The sequence below is a fragment of the Equus przewalskii genome, chromosome 18 (assembly GCF_037783145.1).
Source record: "Equus przewalskii isolate Varuska chromosome 18, EquPr2, whole genome shotgun sequence".
NCBI lineage: Eukaryota > Metazoa > Chordata > Mammalia > Perissodactyla > Equidae > Equus > Equus przewalskii.
In genome coordinates, this window is record NC_091848.1 from 26,865,215 (window position 1) to 26,887,971 (window position 22,757).

The following is a 22,757-nucleotide window of genomic DNA, read 5'->3' on the forward strand; positions in this document are numbered from 1 at the left end:
ACACGTTAGTCTGACTAGACCTCTCTCTAAAGGTATTCACATTTTGAAAGGTGGTCACCTTGAGAGGTGTGGCCTTGTATGAGGACTTGGGTGGTAGTGATGGAATTTCAGTCTGTGTCTTATCCTCTCACTTTTAAAATAAGCCCAATCATTCTTCACTCCCATCTTAATAGGGTCATAGTACTATTTTGAGGACATAATGGGATATTCCATATTTTCAAGATTCATTCATTCAACAAATGTTTATTGAGTACATATTATGTGCTGGACATTGTTCTAGGCACTCAGGATATCGTGGAGAGCAAAGCGACTAAATTGCTGACCTTATGGATAACAAAGGAACTAGACAATAAACAAGTGAGTTGTGTGGTGTATTAGTGTTAGTACTAAGGAGAAGAATGAAGCAGGCAAGGGAGCTAGGAAGGGCAGGGGACAGAGTTATAATGTTAGATTAGATAGGCAGGGAAGAGCCAGCGCTGGTGTTACAGTGGTTAAGATTCAGTGCTGTCATCATTACAGCCCAGGTTCATCCTGGTGGGGAACCACACCACCCTCTGTCAGTTCTCATATTGTGGTGGCTGTGTGTTGCTGTGGTTCTGGAAGCTATGCTACCAGTCATTGCCAGGACATTGGTTTTTAATCTGAACGAGACAAGAAGCCACTGGGAGAGTTTGAGAAGTGGGGTGATGCAATCCAATTTACCACCACCATGTGGAGAATAGACCACAGGGGACAAGAATGAAAGAAGACAGATTAGCCAGGAGGCTCCTGCTGTAATCCAGAAAAGAGGCGATAGTGGCCTATTCCAGGGCAGTGGCCGTACCAGGATGGCGGCCGTACCAGGATGGCAGCAACTGGGATTGAGATTGGATATATTTTATATATAATTTTATATACATTTTCACTTATTTATATATATAACTGCAATAATGGATTTATATATGTATTTATATATAAACATATAATTTTCTGTATATTTTATATATATATATATATATATAGAGAGAGAGAGAGAGAGCTGAGAGGATTTGCTGATGACTCAGATATGGGATCTGAGAGAAAGAGGAGGCAAAGAGGCCCAAAGTTTTTTGGCCTGAGCAACTGGAAGAATAGAGTTGCCACTTTCTGAGATGAGGAAGGCTGTGTGAGGAACATATTGGGGGGCAATATCAGGAGGTCGGATTTGGACATGTGAAGTGTGAGGTGCATTTTAGGCATTCTGCTAGACATTAAAGTGAGAATGCCAAGGAGGCAGTTGAATACTTACACCTGCAGTTCAGAGGAGAGGTCCCAGCTAGAGATAAAATTGGAGTCATCAGCACTTAGAAGACATTAAATATCATGAGATTAGATGGGATTATTCAGGGAGTAACGGTAGACAGAAAAGAGGCCCGAGGACTGAGCCCTGGGCTCTCCATGTAGAGAGGTTGGGAAGAAGGAGAAATTCAACAGGGTGGCTGTGGAAACTGAGGAACAGAGGGCGTGATTTGCGTGGACTTTCAGAGCCATTAGGCAACAGAGCTTGGACTTGATCCCAGGGCTTCAAAGTTAGGGTTCAGGACTCTTTCCACTGGCCCAAAGCATATTCTCTCTCATGGCACCAACTTACTCCTTGGATTGGAATCCTGCCCATGTCCCTTGAATGGGATGTGTTGCTTCATCAAGTCTGGTTGAGGATTTTTGTCTTTGTTTTTCTCAGTGTGTTTGAAGTATATCTTAATTTTAAAATGCTCTCAAATAAAAAGACAGTGGGAGGCCTAGACTGCCAACATGGATTTGGGCATTGGACATGCAAACTCAGACTGAAGGGAGACTTTGTCGGAGTTGTTTAAAGCAAGGATTCTGTTGTCTTGGATCCTGTTGGCAAGCCTGGGCCACCGTGTGAGCATTTAATGGCCAAGGATTAAATAAGCCAGATAGTCCCAGGAGATGGGCAAGGTGGAATAATGTCACCGGATAAACAACTCAAGGGAAGATGAAAGTGTTCACTTTCAAAATGGGTCAGAATCTTCTGAGACCTCAGGACTGGACAGCATCTACACTGTGCTCTTCAGATCCCTGGGCCTTGCTTTGGTTGGTGCTAGCCTGTTGGTATGGATTGGGGATCATAACCTGTTACTTTGCAGGGGCCTCCCCTGGGACTGGCAGATGTTGATGGAGAAGATATGTTCCCACCCGCACCGATCTGTTCATCATTCAGCATGCTCTCCCTGGGCACCCTCCAGGCATGACACCTCTCCCCGGTCATACACTGTCTTGTATGACACCCTACTCCTCAGAGGGGACTGGAGCCTTTGTGATCTGCCTCGGTGTTGAAAGGGTCCTGGCTCTTTCCTGTGATCAGAAGCCCATTGCTGTGAATTAAGCCAGTGTTTTTACATCTGAAAGACATTTTCCTAATCTTGAAAAAAAAGGCCAACATGTAACAGATGCAGGAGATGGTTGCAAAGACCATCTTTGTCTCTTGCCCTCAAGTTCAGAGAACCCCATGGCTTCCGTTCTGGAAACTAACAATGATGCCACAGGTCACAGAAAGACCAGGGGCCTGGAAAACCATTACTGCCTCGGAGTTTTTGCCTCTTCCTTGTTTCCTCTCTACTTCTCCACTAATTCACACCGAAGTGTTAAGAGAGGTTGGGAATCTCTTTAAATTGGCTTCTTCAGGCCCAGCCCTAGGTTCTCAGAGCTCCAGGAAGCAGACTCCTCTCCCCCTCTCCACAGGCCTGCCCTCCTTCAGGACCAGGGAGTCCTTTGCCTGATGTTCGGAAGCCATCTTGAGTCTCCCTGCCTTTAGCCGCTTCTCCCTCAGTTTACCCTCTGCATTAATGCCTCATTTGAAAGGTAAAGCTGATCATGTCTCTCCTTGGTGCCCAAACCTCAAATGTTTCCCTATTTCCAAAACCAATGGAGCATCCCTGGCTGACACTTCAGATCTTCCTGGTGGTGGTCTTTTTTTCTCCCAATTTGTCTGGCTCTTCAGGGACACCAGGTCATGCAGTTTCCCCCAAACACCCACTGCCCCTTCACATATGCTCTCCCCCGTGCCTGGAAGGCTTTCCCCTTCTTCAGTTGACCACTGCAAAGTAAAGGGGGGCTGTTCTTTCCAGGAAAACACTAACCTAGAAACATCTTGACACTGGTGTTGCCGCTGAGAGTCAGGGAAAAGTTCTGGATCATGGGCTAGAGAAGCAAGGTGCCCACCTCATCTCTGCCTGGCATCAGCTGTGTGACCTGAAGCACCCCGAATTGGGTGGCTTAAAATGACTGAAATTTATTGTCTCACAGTTCTGGAGGCTAGAGGTCTGACGTGGAAGTGTGGGCAGGCCATGCTCCCCCTGAAACCTTTTGGGGAGAATCCTTCCTTTCCTTTTCCTGGCGTCTGGTGGTTGCGGGCAATCCTTGGTATTCTTTGGCTTACAGCTGCCTCTGTCATCACATAATGTTCTGTCTTCATGTATCTGTGTCTGTGTCTCAGACACCAGTGATTTTGGAGTAAAGGCCCACTCTACTCTGATATGACCTTATCTTAACTAGTTGCATCTGCAAGGCCTCTATTTCCAAATAAGATTACATTTGGAGGTACTGAGGGTTAGGACTCATCACATACTTTTGGGGGATAAAGTTCAACCCATTGTAAGTACCTCTTGGCTGTGACCGTTTCTTAGACTTTCCTTGTTTTTGATGACCTTAACAGTTTTGAAGAATATTGGTTAAGTATTTTGTAGAATATCCTTCAATTTGGATTTTTTAAAATCTTTTTTTAAGTTAATTTTTATTGGTTTAATGATTGTTTACAATCTTGTGAAATTTCAGTTGTACATTATTGTTTGTCAGTCATGTTGTAGGTGCACCCCTTCACCCTTTGTGGCCACCCTCACCCCCCCCTTTCCCCTGGTAGCCACTAATCTGTTTTCTTTGTCTACATGTTTCAATTCCTCATATGAGTGGAGTCATACAGAAATTGTCCTTCTCTATCTGGCTTATTTCACTTAACGTAATTCCCTCAAGGTCCATCCATGTTGTCACAAATGGGAGGATTTTGTTGTTTTACGGCTGAGTAGTATTCCATCGTATATATATACCACATCTGCTTTATCCAATCATCAGTTGATGGGCACTTAGGTTGCTTCCACGTCTTGGCTATTGTGAATAATGCTGCAATGAACATTGGGGTGCACAGGACTTTGGGAATTGCTGACTTCGAGCTCTTTGGATAAATACCCAGTAGTTGGATGGCTGGGTCATATGGTATTTCTATTTTTAATTTTTTGAGAAATCTCCATACTGTTTTCCACAGTGGCTGCACCAGTTTGCATTCCCACCAGCAGTGTATGAGGGTTCCTTTTTCTCCACAACCTTTCCAACATTTGTTACTTTTTGTTTTGGTTATTTTTGTCATTCTAATGGGTGTGAGGTAATATCTTAGTGTAGTTTTGATTTGCATTTCCCTGATGATGAACATCTTTTCATGTGCCTATTGGCCATCCATGTATCTTCATTGGGGAAATGTCTGGTCATGTCTCCTGCCCATTTTTTGATTGGGTTGTCTGATGTTTTGTGGTTGAGTTGTGTGAGTTCTTTATATGTTATGGAGATTAACTCTTTGTTGGATATATGACTTGCAAATATCTTTTCCCAGTTAGTGGGTTGGTTTCTTGTTTCAATCCTGTTTTCCTTTGCCTTGAAGAAGCTCTTTAGTCTGATGAAGTCCCATTTGTTTATTCTTTCTATTGTTTCCCTTCTCTGAGAAGGCATGGTGTCCGAAAAGATCCTTTTAATACTGATGTCAAAGAGTGTACTGCCTACATTTTCTTCTAGAAGCCTTATGGTTTCAGGTCTCACCTTTAGGTCTTTGATCCATTTTGAGTTTATTTTGGTGAATGGTGAAAAAGAATGGCCAATTTTCATTCTTTTACATGTGGCTTTCCAGTTTTCCCAGCAGCATTTGTTGAAAAGACTTTCTTTTCTCCATTGTATGCCCTCAGCTCCTTTGTCAAAGATTAGCTGTCCATAGATGTGTGGTTTTATTTCTGGGCTTTCAATTCTGTTCCATTGATCTGTGCACCTGTTTTTGTACCAGTACCATGCTGTTTTGATTACTGTAGCTTTGTAGTATGTTTTGAAGTCAGGGATTGTGATGCCTCCAGCTGTGTTCTTTTTTCTCAGGATTTCTTTAGCAATTCGGGGTCTTTTGTTGCCCCATATGAATTTTAGGATTCTTTGTTCTAATTCTGTAAAGAATGTCATTGGGATTCTGATTGGGATTGCATTGAATCTGTAGATTGCTTTAGGTAGAATGGACATTTTAACTATGTTTATTTTTCCAATCCATCTACATGGAATGTCTTTCCATCTCTTTATGTCGTCATCCATTTCTTTCAGAAAAGGCTTGTAGTTTTCGTCACGTAAGTCTTTCACTTCCTTAGTTAAATTCACCCAAAGGTATTTTATTCTTTTAGTTGCAACTGTGAATAATATAGTGTTCTTGAGTTCTTTTTCTGTTAGTTCGTTATTAGAGTATAGAAATGCTATTGATTTATGTAAATCGATTTTATACCCTGCAACTTTGCTGTAGTTGTTGATTATTTCTAAAAGTTTTCCAATAGATTCTTTGGGGTTTTCTATATATAAGATCATGTCATCTGCAAACAGCGAGAGTTTCACTTCTTCCCTCCCTATTTGGATTCCTTTTATTCCTTTTTCTTGCCTAATTGCTCTGGGCAGGACCTCCAGTACTATGTTAAATAAGAGTGGTGATAGAGGGCATCCTTGTCTCATCCCTGTTTTCAGGGGGATGGCATTCAGTTTTTGCCCATTGAGTATGATGTTGGCTGTAGGTGTGTCATATATGGCCTTTATTATGTTGAGGTAGTTCCCTTCTATCCCCATTTTGTTCAGAATTTTTATCATAAATGGCTGTTGGATCTTGTCGAATGCTTTCTCTGCATCTATTGAGATGATCATATGGTTTTTATTCCTCAGTTTGCTGATGTGGTGTATCACGTTGATTGATTTGTGGATGTTGAACCATCCCTGTGTCCCTGGTATGAATCCCACTTGATCATGATGTATGATCCTTTTGATGAATTGCTGAATTCAGGTTGCCAAATTTTGTTGAGAATTTTTGCATCTATGTTCATCAGTGATATTGGCCTATAGTTCTCCTTTTTTGTGCTGTCCTTGTCAGGCTTTGGTATCAGCGTGACGTTGGCCTCGTAGAAAGTGTTAGGAAGTTTTCCATCCTCTCTAATTTTTTGGAATAGCTTGAAAAGGATAGGTATCAAATCCTCTCTGAAAGTTTGGTAGAGTTCCCCAGGAAAGCTGGCTGGTCCTGGGGTTTTATTCTTTGGGATGCTTTTGATTGCTGTTTTAATCTCTTTCCTTGTGATTGGTCTATTCAAATTGTCTGCTTCTGCTTGACTTAGCTTTGGGAGATTGTAGGAGTCCGAGGATTTATCCATTTCCTTTAGGTTATCCATTTTGTCGGCATATAGTTTTGCGTAGTATTCTCTTATAATCCATTGTATTTCTGCGGAGTCTGTTGTTATTTCTCCTCTTTCATTTCTGATTCTGTTTATTTGAGCTTTCTCTCTTTTTTTCTTTGTAAGTCTGGCTAGGGGTTTGTCAATTTTATTTATCTTCTCAAAGAACCAGCTCTTTGTTTCATCGATCCTTTCTACTGCCTTTTTTGTTTCAATAGCATTTATTTCTGCTCTGACTTTTATTATTTCTCTCCTTCTTCTGACTTTGGGCTTTGTTTATTCTTCTTTCTCTAATTCAGTTAGGTGTAGTTTGAGATTGCTTATTTGGGATTTTTCTTGTTTGTTAAGATGTGCCAGTATTGCGAGGAATTTCCCTCTTAATACAGCTTTTGCTGTATCCCATATGAGTTGGTATGGCATGTTATCATTTTCATTTGTCTCCAGATATTTTTTTTATTTCTTCTTTAATTTCTTCAATGATCCATTGCTTGTTCAATAGCATATTGTTTAGTCTCTACATCTTTGTGCCTTTCTCAGCTTTTTTCTTGTGATTAATTTCTAGCTTTATAGCATTATGATCAGAAAAGATGCATGTTATTATTTCAATTTTTTTAAATTTATAGAGGCTTGCCTTGTTTCCCAACATATGGTCTATCCTTGAGAATGTTCCATGTGCACCTGAGAAGAATGTGCATTCTGCTGTTTTGGGATGAAGTGTTCTATATATGTCTATTAAGTCCAACTGTTTTAGCTTTTCGTTTAGCTCCACTGTTTCCTTGTTGATTTCTGATCATCTGTCTGGATGATCTCTGCACTGATGTGAGTGGGGTGTTGAGGTCCTCTACTATTATTGTGTTATTTTTGATATCTTCTTTTAGGTTTGTTAATAGTTGCTATATGAACTTTGGTGCTCCTGTGTTGGGTGCATAGATATTTATAAGTGTTATTTCTTCTTGATGAAATGTCCCTTTGATCATTGTATATTGGCCCTCTATGTCTCTCTTTACCTGCCTTATCATGAAATCTGCTTTGCCTGATATACGCATTGCAACACCTGCTTTCTTTTGTTTGCCATTAGCTTAGAGTATTGTCTTCCACCCCTTCACTCTGAGCCTGTGTTTGTCCTTGGAGATGAGGTGTGTTTCCTGGAGGTAACAAATTGTTGGATCTTGTTCTTTAACCCATCTTGCCACTCTGTGTCTTTTTATTGGAGAGTTCAACCCGTTTACATTGAGGGTGAGTATTGATGCATGAGAGCTTAATGCTGTCATTCTGTTGCTCATTTTCTGGTTTTCCTGTGTTTCCTTTGTTTCTCGTCCTGTGTGTTTTAGCCTACCCATTGACTTCTGCAATTTCTTATGCTGGGTTTCTTAGCTTTTTCTTTCTTTCTTTTTTGTGTCTCTGTTCTGTTTTTTAGTTTAGTGGCTACCCTCAAGTTTGTATTCAGAATCTCGTGCATAACATAGTCAATTTTCTGATGACCTCTTATTTTGTTAGCCTAAATTGACTCAGTCCCTTTCTTCCTCCCCTCCTAAGTTATTATTTTCATCTCTTATTCCAAATTGTGTTGTAAGTTTGTGGTTATAGTGATAAGATTGTCTTTGTTTTTGGTGATTTCCTTCCCTTTATCCTAATGCTATAGTTGAATATTTGCTATCCTATTCTGATTCTATTTGTCTACTTAATCTGTGTTTTGTGACCTCTTTCTTCCTTTTTTCCCTTTTTCAGGTATGAGGGCCTTCTTGCGGATTTCTTGTCAGCGGGGGGGGGGGGGGGGGAGCTCATCTCATGGCCACAAAATCCCTTAGCTTTTGTTTGTCTGGAAAAGATTTAATTTCTCCCTCATATCTGAAGGATATTTTTGCTGGATAGAGTATTCTTGGCTGAATATTTTTATCCTTTAAAGTTTTGAATATGTCATTCCATTCTCTCCTAGCTTGTAAGGTTTCTGTAGCGAAATCCACTGAAAGTCTGATAGGGATTCCTTTGTAGGTTATTTTCTTCTGCCTTGCTCCCCTGAGTATTCTTTCTTTATCATTCATTTTTGCCATTTTTACTACTATATTCCTTGCAGTAGGTCTTTTTACGTTGACAAATATAGGAGATCTGAAAGCTTCCTCCACGCACATTTCTCTCTCAATCCCTAGATTTGGGAAGTTGTCTTCTATTACTTCTTAGAGCACACTTTCTTCTCCATTTTCCTTTTCCACACCCTCGGGACTACCGATGATTCTTAAGTTGCATTTTCTCATTGAGTTGGCTATTTCTCAGAGATTTTCGTCAGTTTTTTTTAGTCTTAGTTCTCTTTCTTCCTCTGTCTGGAGCCATTCAACCTGGCTTTGATTATGCTAATTTGGTCCTCTATGGTGTCTACATGGGCATTCAGGGAATCTGTATTCTGTGTTATCTGATCCATTGTATTTTTCATCTCTAGTATTTCTGATTGATTCTTCTTTATAGTTTCAATCTCTTTTGTGAAGTAACTCCAGAACTTGTTGACTTGTTTTTCTATATTTCCCTTTACCTCATTAAGTTTTTTGATGATAGCTATTCTGAATTCATTGTTGCTTAGTTTACCTATTTCCAAGTCCTCAGGACATAATTCTGCGTTTTTATTGTTTTCCTTCTGGTCTGGAACTTTTATAAATTGCTGGATGGTAGAGGAATGGTTTTTGCACATAGTACTATTATTAAGTTGCAGTTACAGCCTGTCGCCACTAGATGGGGGTCGAGAGCCACGTATTCTGAGCCCTCTGCCTTCAGCTGCGCTGGTGGTGCACAGTGCAAGTTGGGGGAGGGGGGACACTTTCTTTTGCGCGCAGACCTGGTTTCCCGATCAGCTCTCGCTCTCTGGTTTCCTGGTGACTTGGCTTGATGGGATCACCCCACCTGAAAGCTTTCACCCCATTAGAAGGCTTCCATCTGGGCTGCAAGGGTGGTGGGAGTCCTGGATAATCCCCCTGATGCAGGATCCCGCCCCCACTCCTTTCCTCTCAGATCCTCCGGTGGCAGCGATCCCAGTCTCTAGGGGAGGGAGCGAAGTTCTCTCTTACCCCATTCCAGCTTCTCTGAGGGGGCTCCAGCCTCTCTGCCCTCCATTGTTTGGCTGCTGTGGGTCTCTGAGGATTCCTGTGCTATTAGAATATTTTTTGTTGGAATGTGGTTGCTCCTTTTTGTTGTATGTCGGAGGGGAAAGAGTCCTGGGGGAGCTCACTCCACCATGATGCTGACATCACCTCTCAATTGGGATTTTTGATATGTTTCTCATTATTAGACTGGGGTTATGAGACTTGAGGAGGAAGAACCCAGAGGTACAGTGCCATTGTCATCACAGCTTATCAATGTGACTTATTGCTGTTGATATTAACTGTGATCACCTAGCTGGGGTAGTGTTTTGTCAGGTTTCTCCACTATAACATTTCTCTTTCCTCCCCCATTTTCATATGCGTTATTTGGAAGGAAGTCACTATGTACAGCCCACACTTACGGGGTGGGGAGTTATGCTCCTTCTCCTTTAGGGTAAAGTATAACATTAATTATTTGACTTTCTCCATTGGACATTTATTTATTCTCCTCTATTTATTTATTTATTCAGTAATTTATTCATATAAGTCTATGTTCATGGATGTTTACTTTATACTTTGGGTTATAATACAATACTATTTCATTTGCTTTATTGCTCAAATTGTCCCAGCTTAGGCCATTGGAGTGCTTCTAGTTGGCCCTGTGTCACTTTGACATACCCCTGTCATTGTGTGACTTCCTTACTTTCCGGTGCAAGATGCTCCAGGCTGACCTTGTCCATTTCCTGCCCTAGTCCTTGAATCAGCCATTTCTTTGAGGAGCCCTTGTTCCTTTTACTGGAGGAAGTATTAGAAATCAAAATCTGGACAGTAGATGTGCTCATTGCTACTGAGGTGTTGCTGTTTCTAGGTTGGCCCACATTTTAAACCTCACTGTGCTTCAGTTTTCTCACCTGTAAATTGGGCATAATAATGGTACTTTTGTGACAGGTTATTGTGAGGATTAAATTGGAGAATTGTGTAAGAGCTTAATACGGTCTCAATTAGATAGTAAATACTTGGGGCTGGCCTGGTGGTGCAGTGGTTAAGTTCACACGTTCACTTCTCATCAGCCCAGGGTTCACCAGTTCCGATCCCAGGTGCGGACATGGCACCGCTTGGCATGCCATGCTATGGTAGGCGTCCCACATATAAAGTAGAGGAAGATGAGCATGGATGTTAGCTCAGGGCCAGTCCTTCTCAGCAAAAGAGGAGGATTGGCAGTAGTTAGCTCAGGGCTAATCTTTCTCAGAAAAAAAAAAAGATAGTAAATGCTTGAAAATGTTAGTCATTATTTCCCATAGAAGTTTTTATATTTGAACTAATTTTAGTTTCCAAAGTTCTTTCCTATCTGCTAATTCATTTGATTTAACAACCCTCAGACGGGGGAGGGCAAAGATTTTTCTGCCAGTTATAGATGGAGAAATTAGCTGGGTAAGGGAGTCAACCTATACTGCACTAGAAACTGAATCTCTTGATTTCAAGACTCATTCTAGACCCAGATTGGCCATTCTCTGCCACATGGGTGGTCTAGATTCCCCTTCCCTGAATCTTGCCTACCTTTGCTTGAAGGACTTCTTTGTAGTGCTATTTCTTTGGTTCCTGCCCCCGGGGAACAAGATTAACTCATGGCAGAAGGAAAGTACATACTCCAATCCAGAATAGCCCACTCATAGACATGGTACCACATTTTCTGAAGCAAACATTGAGAACGTGATCCCCTCAAAATATTTTCTTCTATTCTGGGTGGGAGCGATAATCAAGAAATGTAATTTGGATGCTGAAAGATTGGCATCCTGGGATATTTTGATAATTTACAGGAACTATAGGACAAGGTATTTAATCAGAACTAACCTGAAAAACCCAAGACATGCTTTTGTATTGGTAATACCATCTTTCCATTATAATCTCTAATCGAATACAGCAAAACATTGATAAATTAAAACACAACTCACCAGAGTCATCAGCACAGGAAAAACATACAAGCCAAACAGGATGCTTTGACTCAATGCAGATGTTTATTGGAACAAATTCATAGTTACCCACAAGAACAACAGCTTCTGTTGCTAATGAAATCAGGCATGATCATTATTGCTAATAATGACATTCATGGTCTGGAATCACAGCTTTAGATATACAAACTATATTCTAGGAGGTGGATTTGAGTTGCATAGAAGAGAGAACTTAAGATGCGGCACGTTTTGAAGTTGGAATGGGCTGCATTTGGAGGTAGTGAGTTTTCTATCTCTAGAAACGTTCAAGAATGAGGTCATGGTGTTGGACAAGATGGTCCTAACAGACACTCCAACCCTCTGCTTTTATGACTGTGAGAGATTTGGGCTTCTTGGACCTTAGCAGCAGTGCAGGGGCTGGTATATCTAACAAGTGCTTGTAGATCAAGGGTAAGCTGAAGTCCCGTGGCACATCTAGACATTTCCACAGGGTAAAGATGAAGTTGCAGTGGGGGAAATACACAGGATAAACTGCTCCAGCCAGAAATCAATATTTGTACACAAATCCTGAGGCTGTTTTGAGTCCTATAGTTGTTTCACTTTAACGAGAAATGCTTTTCTAGATGCACAGCTGTGATCCCAGAATCAGAAGACTGGTCTACTGGACATGACATTTTTGCGAGAGGTCACATAATCTGAGAAAAGCCTAGGTGGACATTTACTCTTATTCTGCTTCCACCTGGAAGGCCTCCCTCTGTCTCACCTGTGGAAATGCCCACCCTCCTCAAGGTTCAGCTCCAACACCGTCTCCTGTGGGACAGCTTCCTGATGTCTCCTCCTTCAATCCCTCCATACCAGAATGGCCATTCTTCTGCCTCCACACTGCTCCAAAACATAGTACTTGGTGGGGTTCACTCTGTTACAGGGTAGTCACTTGTGTATGTGTCACTTCTCCCTCTAGGAGCTCCCGGAAGGGATGAATCTCAGTCTTCGTCTCAGTAGTCTCCATAGCAGTCAGCACAGCCAGGTACACGGGGGCGCCCAGGCAGTGAAACAGGCAAGTATGGTGTTTTGGAATGCCCTAGGAGAATTCCAAAACTTTGCATCGCAATGCTTTTTCAGTATCTGAAATAGAGCTCCAGCTTGCTTGACAAATATCTGCTGGAGTTGGGACACATTGCCATCCTCCCTTTGTAGAATAAACAGCAGGACACAGAGAGGTAGAATGACTTGCTCATAGAACCAGAAGAAGGCTGTGAATTGCTTTTCCTGAGTGTTCAGACTAAGGGCTTAATGTCCGTAAGTTCTCATTCCTCAGCATCTTCTTTCAGCAAGAGGCCCCGAATGACTCCAGCAGCTGCAGTGCAAGTTGAGAACTGAAATATCCCATGAAGACCAGTTTTTATAGAATAGAAGACAGGGACTTGGGGCTTCTGATCCCTCAAAGGGCTTAATCTCAGAATTCAGGGGGCATGAGGTCTTTGGAAGCTTCCTGAGAGAGGAGGTGGCTCTTGGAGGGAAAGGCATTCTGCTTAGGAAACACTTATGACCTTGCAGGGTTGGGTGTCCAGGGCAAGGAATCAGGGGAACGGCTGCTTGGGGTCAGCTGTGGACATAGGGAGGGGAGGGCAGAGGTTGGGTCTAGCCTACCAAGGCTGACCTTGTGCAGCTGAGGTTCTCAGGAAGGGAAGGAGGCCCTGGCCTCGAGCAGATGCTCCAGGTGGGAATAAGGAAAGTTCCCTTGGCTAGCACTTTGAGCCTTGTCCTTAGGAACCTGGGTGTGGTGGATGGAGTGGGTGTGGCAGCAGCAGCAGCAGTATTTGGTCTGCATCAAAGGTCTACTGAAGCCTAAGGTCACTTTGGCATTTTGGTTACTTTGGCTTTAACTCATCTCACCAGGAGAAAATGGCTTCATTGGATCTTAGATTGTCAGAGCTGGGAGGGTACTTTGGGGTGAGAGGAAGGAACTTGTGCCTAGAGTCACACAGGGAGCTGGGGGCAGAGCTAGTTCTAGAACTTGGTGTCTAACTTCCCAATCCGCCATTCCCAACCTCCCTCCCTGGCCTGAGTCTCTCAGGCATTCTCACAATTTGGTGTCTAGCTCATGTTTATATGTGTGTTGCTATGGGACGTGCTATAGGACTAAGAACCTTCTTTTACTTTTTTATGGGGGCAGGGATTTGGGTTCGGAAAGGTGCACAGTAGCAAAAAGCATAGAGCATTTGGGGGCAGATGAGGGAGAAGGTCAAGTTTGGGGGGAAGGGTGTACACTAATCAGCCCTAAGACCCAGCTGGGAATTGTAAAACAACTTCTTCTGCTTGGTAGACACACTGACCTTCTGCTAAGTCACATTTATTGAGCACTTATTTTATGCCCACACTGTGCTAAGTGCTCTGAATATATTAATTAATGGGATCCTCATCAGACTTTTAGGAGGTAGGTAAGGTATGCCATTTCCATAATATGGACAAAGAAACTGAGGTTCAGAGAGGTGAAGTCACCTGCCCAGTGTTGCAAAGCTAGTAAGTGATAGTAAGTAAGTGAGCCTAGATTTGGCCATGTGTTCTGATCACTCAGCTACTCTGCTTCTTTAAAGTGAGTGAAAAGGGGGCTGAGACACCCCCTTTATGGGCCAGTAATGGTTGGGCTGAATGAGGTGGGTGGCTGAAGAGCGAGGGGCATCTTCCATCAGATAATTATCCTCTGCTGCTGACTGACCATGGACAGGTGGTGCCGGGGTTGAGAAACTGAATTCAATTCCTCATCCCGGTGACCCTCAGGATCCAGTCCTTGTTGTGGTAGATGTAGGAATACACTCCGTAGCGGTCCTTCTTTCCGCAGTCCTCCCCCCAGGACACGGTGCCCACCAGGTACCACTGGCCTTTCTCTATATCCAGGGTCACCATAGGGCCTCCAGAGTCACCTGAACAGGCATCCTTCCCCCCTGGATGAAAAAGAGATGCGGGTTAAATTGTCCTCTTCCCTAGCCCCGATCCGAGGAAGCCTCCTTGTTCCCACGTCTGACTTGTAGTTCAGAGAATTGGGCACGGGGGGGCGCAGCAGACCATTTGACCCAAACCTGGGCTGAGCAGTGCCAGGGCAGGCCTCCTCAGAGCGCAATGATTTTAAAAGTGCACATTCAGAACTCTCATTTCAATAGGAGACAAGTTGAGCTTGGAGAGGGCAATGATGGAAATTCCTTAACATTCTTCTCTCTGACACAGTTTCCCCACTGGAATCCTTCCTCTCCTGCCTGCCCCCCTCCTCTGCCCTCTCCTCCCCCTCCCTCCACTGTTCAGCCTCCGAGGTCTCCAGCTCTTCCATTGCTGGGCTCTGCACCACAGCCTGGCTGGTGCTGCCCTTGTATGCCAGCCACTTGACTTACCTTCCTTCTCCCCAGCACAGATCATGTCCCTGGTTACTTTCTTCTTCAGTGGAGCATACGCCTTCTGGCAGATGTCATGGTCAACAATTGGGATTTCGATCTAGAACACAAGGCCATTGTTGGTCCCCACCCTTGGCTGAGGAGTCCCTGCTGTTCTGACATCCCTAGACTTGGCTCCTCCCTGTCCCCTTCCTGGATGAACCTGGGTGGACCTTAAACCTGGTCTCAGAAACTGCCCTATGGAGCAGGTAAAGTAACACTTAATGGAGAGTCAGGAGATCCATGTTCTGGTACAGTCTCAGTTGTGAACTCTCTGTGTGACCTCAGGCAACTCATATGCCTTCTCTGGGCCTCAGTTCTCCTATCTGTAAAATGCAGATAATAATACTGCCTAGCACATGCATTATTTTGAATATGGCAATATATGCAAAATCTGTGGTTAGTCTTCTTTTCCCCCTCCACTACTATTACTGGCTGTGGGACCTGGGGTGTATGGCTTAATAGCTGCTTTTCGGACCTCTACGTCTGATTCCTCATATGAAAAAAGGAAGTCACAATATTTGATATACTAGTCACATGGAATTATACAAAGAAGAGATGAATGAGCAGATGCTTTGTAAATACTAACACCATATGTCTGTTAGGTACTGTAGGCATTACCACTGCTCGCCTCACAGCAAGCATTTGCTTCCGTTCTTCCTCGCTGCAGTCGGAGCTTCTAGATACTGGGTCTGTATCTTGTCCATGTCTACCTTACATAGCTTGGAACATAGTTGATACTAAGGAAATATTGTTTTGAACTGAGATGATAAACTGATACATAAAAGTAAGGTATTGTAATTATTATTGTTCTTGATTCAGCTTGGGGGTAAATATTAGAGCAGATGTCAGGAATAAAATGAGGAAACACATGAGTCTCATTCAGCCAAACCGAGAACTGAATGGGTCACATGCCCCAAAAGTACACTCCTGTTGGCCCTTGCTGAGAGGGGACCAGAGGCCATTCAGGTCCTTGTTGGGTCATGGCCTTCCTGGATAAGTGGGGAGAGGAAGTCAGGGCAGGGTGGTCGTGAGCACAAATCCTCAGCAAACCGTGAAGTGCCCGACTAACCTCTACTCATTGTTCAAGGATCGTTTAAGTGTCCCCTCCTCTGGGAAGCCCTTCTGCACTCCAAGAGGAGATCAGATCCCCTGTTACACGTTCCGGAGCATCCATACTTCTTCATCATCACATCTTCACATTGGTGACCCTTTTCCCTCTCTCTCACCTGACTGTAAGCCTAAGGAGGCCAGGGACCAGGCCTGTCCTTTTACCCCCCAGCATACCTAGTAGCTAGTACAACGTCTGGTACATGGGAGGCACCAAATAAACACCTGGGAGTTAATAGATGAAGGGATGAATGGTTGTTGCAAACGCCCAATTTTAAAGTATGTTAAAATAACATAAGTTGAAAGATTTAGAATTAGCTGAGGCAGTCATGGAACTCCGTAATGTCGGAGCCACGCAGCTGTTGGAGGACACCTAGTGTTGCCCCTGACTTTGCAGTTTGAGATGCTACCCTGTGGTCTAGAGAGGCAAGGTGACTTGTGTAAGATCACCCAGCAAGTTAATAGGAGCCAGGACTTGGGGCCGTGGCTCCTTACTCCTAGTTCAGTGTTCTTTTCTGACATAATATGAATGTGAACCTCTAAATGCAACAGTCAAGTTCACTACTGCAAGGACTGTGGCTCCCAAAGGCCCATTCTTTGGCCCGTTCTTGACTACTCTGGTATGTGATTCTTCACGGTGTACAGACGAATCACCTTTTGGGGTGTCCAAGCCTGCTGTTTTCTGGAAGAATTTCCATAAATGGAGCCTTTATTAAGTTATGGAAACCTTGAACAATGTTTAGAGTCTAGAGCCCCGTGATATGTTGAACCAACAAGTCAAGCTTTTTGGGATTCAGTTTCATTTAACTTTGGAGGTGAGTCTGGCCTCCTGGCATCTCCCACCCACCCCCTGCCCCAGCCTCCAAATCCCTGAGGGTGATTGGGAGGAGGAAGGTCCAAGGCAGGGCAGAGGTGTCACTCTCTGTAGGGTATAAATTGAACTTCACCTCCATCAGAGTCTCTGGGAACCTTTGAAAGAACTGCTTCCCCCAACCACTGACGATGACCACGGCCCCTGGAAGAGAGAAGACACAGCAAGGGCAGAAAGGCTGTCAAGGGGGTTTTCCAAGGGTTACATCTTGCAGTCCTGTCATCCTCTGCCTGTGGAGGAGGGACTGAATTTGCCCCCTCTGAGAAAGGCAGCATGGTAGGGAGGAAGACTGCTGGGTTGGAGGTTACCTGCCACAGAGTTTGGGCATTTTTTTTTTCTGAGACGTTAGCTGGCTTATTATTCAGTTTTCTCTCCCATTCCCAACTAGGATGAATCTAGGCTCCGCGAGAGCAGTAATCTCATCTATCTTGTTCGCTCTGTATCCCCATGCCCACAGCAGTCCCGGCACACAGTAGGTGCTCAATCTATAACTGTGAATAAATAAAAAGTCCAGCCTAGTCAACAACATGCTAGGCTGCCTTTAGTAGGCACTCACTCCTCCCCTTCTGAGCCTCAGTTTCCCTATCCTTAAAATGCAGAAGGTGAACTTGGTATCCTCTAAAACCCCACCCAGCTGTAATGTTTTGGAAGGCTGTGAAGTTGACAGATCTTGGGATGATGTGGAAATGGGTTGAGCATGATAGAGCAGTTATTTCTTCACTTGAAAAAGAGCCTGGAAACTGAAAACAGCACTGGGCTTTAAGTTGGAAAACCTGGATTTTAGCCCCAGATCTGCTTCTTACAGGCTGTATCTTAGGCAAGTTACCTCACCTTGCTGAGCCTCAGTTTTCTCACCTGTAAAATGGGACTACAATACCATCTCTCAAGGCTTTATAACCGGGAAGTAAATCAATGAATGCAAAGCAATGGACACATAATAGGCACGTGGCATCTGATGAATCAGAACAATACCTGTGCCTTTCCTTCTGGCTCACAGCCCCTAGAAACTTCTCAGATTCCATTCAGCCATTTTTAATAACATCTTTGAACTAAAGGAGATTAGGTATGACATGGCACCACTGGATTTAGAACAGATGAAAAGGAAGCCAGCTGCCATGGGCTGGCCTGTACTCCACGTTGCATATGTTTGAGTATATTATTTCATTTAAATATCACAACCACCTCATGGCATGTTATCTCCAGTGTAGAGGTAAGGAGCTTGAGGTTTGGCAACTTCCTCAAGGGCACCCAACTAGGTAATGTCACCGTGGGTATTTGAACCTTTGCTGGTGATCAAGTTATTGTCCCTCAGCTCCAAATTTACCCTTCTATACTCTACTCTGTGATACTGTGGATAAGACTCTGAAATGGCAGTTCTGCTTTTTCAGGGGGCTTCCTGAAAATAGCAGGCACTTCCAGGAAGTCTTGCCGTTACTGTTGGCATCACCCTGGCAAAGACTCCTCACCCAGCAGTGGCACTTGGTTCCAACTAATTTCCCCAGCACCATCGGCACAGGGCCTCTTCCATAGAGTCTGAGTTCCCACTCCACAGGGCCCCTTTCCAGGCTTCCAGGTTCTGTGACTCCAACCTCTTGCCTTTGTTCCCACAGCCCAAGGGCCAGTGGCTTCTTCCTACAAGTACTATCTCCATCATCTCAGCGTTCCCCTCCTACTTCTCCCGTCCTCCAACACCCTGTATTAAGTTTTCTCTGTTCTAAGAACTAGCCTGCTTTCTGTCTTCTCATCTGAACCCTGACTGATACGGTACTTATGGTACTGATCGAGCCTGTTTACTGTGTCATTGCCGCTACTTGTGCTGCCTCAGAACCAGCTCTGACTTAGCCATTTTAGGAGAGGCAGCTGAGGAATCACACAGACACCGTCAGCGGGCTCAGCTGGCACCGGAGCCTCACCAATGCTGAAGAGGAAATCCCTGTGGGGGCACCTGCTGCTCTGCAGAGGTGAGACCAGGGGTGGGGAGGGGTACCTTCATGCAAGGGCCCCTCAGGCAGACAGATGGGCATCACGAAGTCATTCAGCACTGGGCTCTCTGCCAGCTCCACCAGAGCCAAGTCATTCTCAAATGTGTTGGGATCATACTGGGGATGGAGGAAGATGTGTTTGACACTGAGTTGCTGTTCATTCTCATCTGACCGGACCCTCCAGTGCTTGCCTAGGCAAGAACAAGGAACATGAGGCATGGGGGTTAGGTCACACCTTGTTCCCTGTCAGGCCCCTGCCCCATCAGCCCATGTTTCTTAACCCCTGCACTGCCCTTCGCTCACCTTTTTCCAGCCAACTCCCCCATCTGCCCTTCCCCCATCTTCTCATGGGCTCCCACCTCTGTCTTTCTTCATAAGCTGATCCCATCGCCTTATAATGCTCATTCCTATGCTGACTACCACATGTTCAAACCATATAATCACCCTTCAGTGCCTGCGTCATGTGTTGGCTCCTCCATGAAGCCTCTCAGATTCTTGAGTTAGATTCTTCAGTTAGAAGTCTCTCCCTTGTGCACTCCCATGGCGCTTGATCTCTTCCTCTCTATAGAACTTGCTGCTTTCTATCTTGTATTAGAGGTCTCCATGCTCATATTTTATTCTGTTATTAGACTGTAAGGTCCTTGTGGGCAGGAACTAGGTCTTAATTATGCTTGTGTCCTTAGATCCTGGCCTAGTGTCAGGAGGTAAATACTATGGGTTGAACTGAACTGAATCAGCTGGTGGTCTTGATTTTATAAAGGAGACAGGAAACTTGGATTGTTTGTGTATGATCCACTTGAAACCATGGGTTTATAGAAACCTGAAGCATCTTTGGAAATTATTTAGACTGGGCTTTTGATTTTACCATTATAAAAACCGAGGCCTAGACTTCAATCACTTGCTCATGGTCCCACCACCTGAAAATCATGGGCTTGGGCTTGGACTCGGGTCCCTAGACTCCAGTCCTGGCTCATTCTGCACCCCAGGCTCCGTGCCCTGATAAGTGAGTGAGAGAGTGGACACACCCCATTCTCAGAACCACCCCTAGCTTCAGGAATCAGCTCACTCACCCATGATGATTTGGAAGTCAGAAGGGCTGAGCAGGTCTGAGTCATGTAAGCTTGAGTCCTCTGAATCCAGCGACTGGTGGAGGCAGTGAGCCGCAGTCACAACCCAGTTGGAGCCTGAGGACAGAATGGTGAACGCATGCTATCCTGCACTGCCCAGCCTGCCTCCCACTGTCCCGAGCTGAGGGCCCTTACACTGTTCTTCTCCATTGGCACTCCTCTCCATTGCATATTGTAGTCCCAAGTCAGACACTCGTGAGACCCTAATCTGAAGATTAGGAGTTAAATCTGTGATTTCATCTGCCTATTCCAACGCAGGCCAAGACTGAACATTTTATAGAGGATTTCAGGGCTGCCTTAAACCCATGGAGCTGGTGAGCTCCAGACAGCCCAAGATGGGTCCACAAAAAACCTTGTGCTCACTGGCCGCCCCTCAGGCCTTGTTAATCAAGGTGCAGCCCCTGGACCAGCAGCGGCAACCTCACCTGAGAACTTCTTAGAAATACAGACTCTCGGGCCCCACCTCAGATCTACTAAATCAGAATCTGCATTCATCAGTAAAATCTGGGGATTTTCGGAAGATCCTCAAGTATTTCCTATGCACATTAAAGTCTGAAAAGCACTGATCTAGCACGGTGCTTCTCAACTCTGGGTGCACATTAGAATTACCTTGAGAATTAAAAAAAATAATGAACAGAAAACAATGCCTGGGCCTGAAGCCAGACCGTCTAAGTCTTGGGGTGGAGCCCAGGCTCAAATGCCTTTTAAAAGTTCCTCAGATGATTCTACTGCCACCAGGGTTGAGAACCACTGCTCTGACCCAAACCTCTCCTTTTATAGATATGGGTCATGAAGCCTGGAGGAAAGCAGGGATGTCTAAGGTCACCCAGCAGGTTAGTGGCAGGGCCAGGGCCAGACCCTGGGTCTCCTGATGGTCAGCCTAGTGCATTTCTTGTATTCCAACTGTCTTTTTCCCTCAGTGGACAGGTTCCTGCCCTTTGCTTAATATAGGGTCAAAGTTTGACTCATACTTTAGGTGGAGTGGAAAAGAAACCTATAAATAGCTGAGCACAAAGGCATAACCAGGATGAGCCAAGCAGAAAGAAAGTCACCAAGGCTTTAGGGTGGGGGCATCAGGTCTGAGTTCAGAGTTCAGGGCAGAGGGACCTTTCTGGAGCAGGTTGCAGGCTCTACTTGGCCCCCTCAGGAGCAGCTATATGCTCGGGCTACTGGGTTCTGGAAAGAGATCCACATAGGCCACAATTTTTCCCTTGGAGATATTTTTATCCCTGTCCACACGGGGACTGTTGGCCAAATTTTCCAGGTGGATAAAGTGGGATGAGGCAAGAGAGCCTGCTTCAAAGCAGGGCTCTGGGCCATTTCGATGAACCCAGGGGTGTGCAATGATAAGTCCAAAGATGAAGCTTTGCCTCCCTACTCTGCCAACACTGTCAGAGTCCCTGAGTCACTTTGTCTGCTCAGGCTTCGGTGTGGGCATTGAAACCATGCTTTCCCCCTTCCTCTGTCCCTCAGCTCCTCTCCTGCTTCCTCTGCCCTCTCCCACCTCCCTTGCTCTACAAATAACAGGAGGAGGAGAAAGAGTCTAGATTAGGAGACCTGTGGGGAGGGTGAAGTGGGAGAGAAGGTGTAGCTTGGCTGAGGGTAGAGAAGTATACTTCAAACATCTTTCCGTGCATGAGTGATAGGGAATAAACATGCAGTAGACACAAATAAGTGTTGGATGTTATTGACCTTAAAAACTCAAGGCTTAAGAAGATTAATTTAATTCTTAAAACTGTAGGCACATACAACATCTCCTACTCACATTTTAGCAAAATCAGCAATATCTCCCCTCCCTTCTGCTCACCATGCCTCTCCCCCTCACCATCTCTCTGCTCCTCTTCTGATCCTGTCTTCTCTTTGGTTCCACCCTGCTTTTCTGGCTTTCTCAATTTCTCCTCTCTGTCAGGTCTCTTGTGCCCCGCCAGTCTTTCTTCCTATTGTCTACTTGTTTCCTTTTCTTTTTCCCTTAATCTTTCACTTCCTCCTCTTATTTTCCATGTCTCTGGCATGTTCTCCCTCTCCGTTCTCTCTATCTTTGTCCTTCTAGCCCTGTCTCTCTGCCCCTTCCCCCTCCTTCTTGGTCCTCTCCTCTGCCTGCTCCCACTGGGCTGCCCCTGTAACACCCAGACTCACTCTCCATGCCCCTTTGGGTGGCTCCACAGTGTGAGACCATTCTTCCTTGTGTTTTCGGGATTATAAAGATCAATTCCTCGCAAAGGAAGGCTAATGCTTGGTTGCCATTTCACATATCCCAGGGTGTCAGGACTGAAGCCCTCATCCAGGCCTGGTGCCTCGCCTTGGGGATCCCTGATGTGGAGCCGTCATTACCTGACTGCACCCTGGAGGAGGTGATGCAGTGAGAGGCAAGCTAGCAGCACGTGAGCTGCCCAGACACAGACAAACCCTCCAGGCCTTCCTCCTCTGTGACGGGATCAGACCAGGAATTGGCGGGGGACTCTGGCATGCTATCCATTTTTCTCATGATGTCAGAGATGGAACGGACCTTACATTATCCAGAGCAAACTGCAGCAGGAAGAGCTGGCAGCCCTTCTTTTCCTGTCCTTGCTCCCACTCCCACCCGCATGCACTCCATTACAAAATTCTGACAATGCTGTGTCCCAATGCTTTTGAATCTGCCTCATTTTCATCCCCTGCCCCCTGCCCTTGTTCTGAGGCTAATGACTTCCCTCCTCACTATTGCAATAGTCCCCTCACCAAATTCCTGGCCTCTGGATTCACCTTC

General features: G+C 44.8%; 1 protein-coding gene across 8 annotated transcripts in view; it reads right to left on the bottom strand.

The window, feature by feature from the left end:
* Positions 1-22,757, bottom strand: part of MASP1 (MBL associated serine protease 1) — a 79,195-nt gene that overhangs the window by 2,656 nt on the left and 53,782 nt on the right. For 3 of the 8 annotated variants that reach the window (XR_011529400.1, XM_070583399.1, XM_070583397.1), the window contains 6 exons: positions 19,955-20,068; positions 18,890-19,075; positions 16,979-17,046; positions 14,883-14,982; positions 14,216-14,441; positions 11,544-12,872 (listed from right to left, as the gene is read on the bottom strand). Coding sequence is in view for 7 of the 8 variants with exons in the window: in XM_070583399.1 (XP_070439500.1) it covers positions 14,251-14,441; positions 14,883-14,982; positions 16,979-17,046; positions 18,890-19,075; positions 19,955-20,068 (659 nt within the window). In the remaining variant the exon portion in view is untranslated. Of the gene's footprint in view, positions 1-11,543; positions 14,442-14,882; positions 14,983-16,978; positions 17,047-18,889; positions 19,076-19,954; positions 20,069-22,757 lie in introns of those variants that run through there. The other 5 variants (XM_070583398.1, XM_070583396.1, XM_070583401.1 and 2 more) reach the window with 3 other exon arrangements.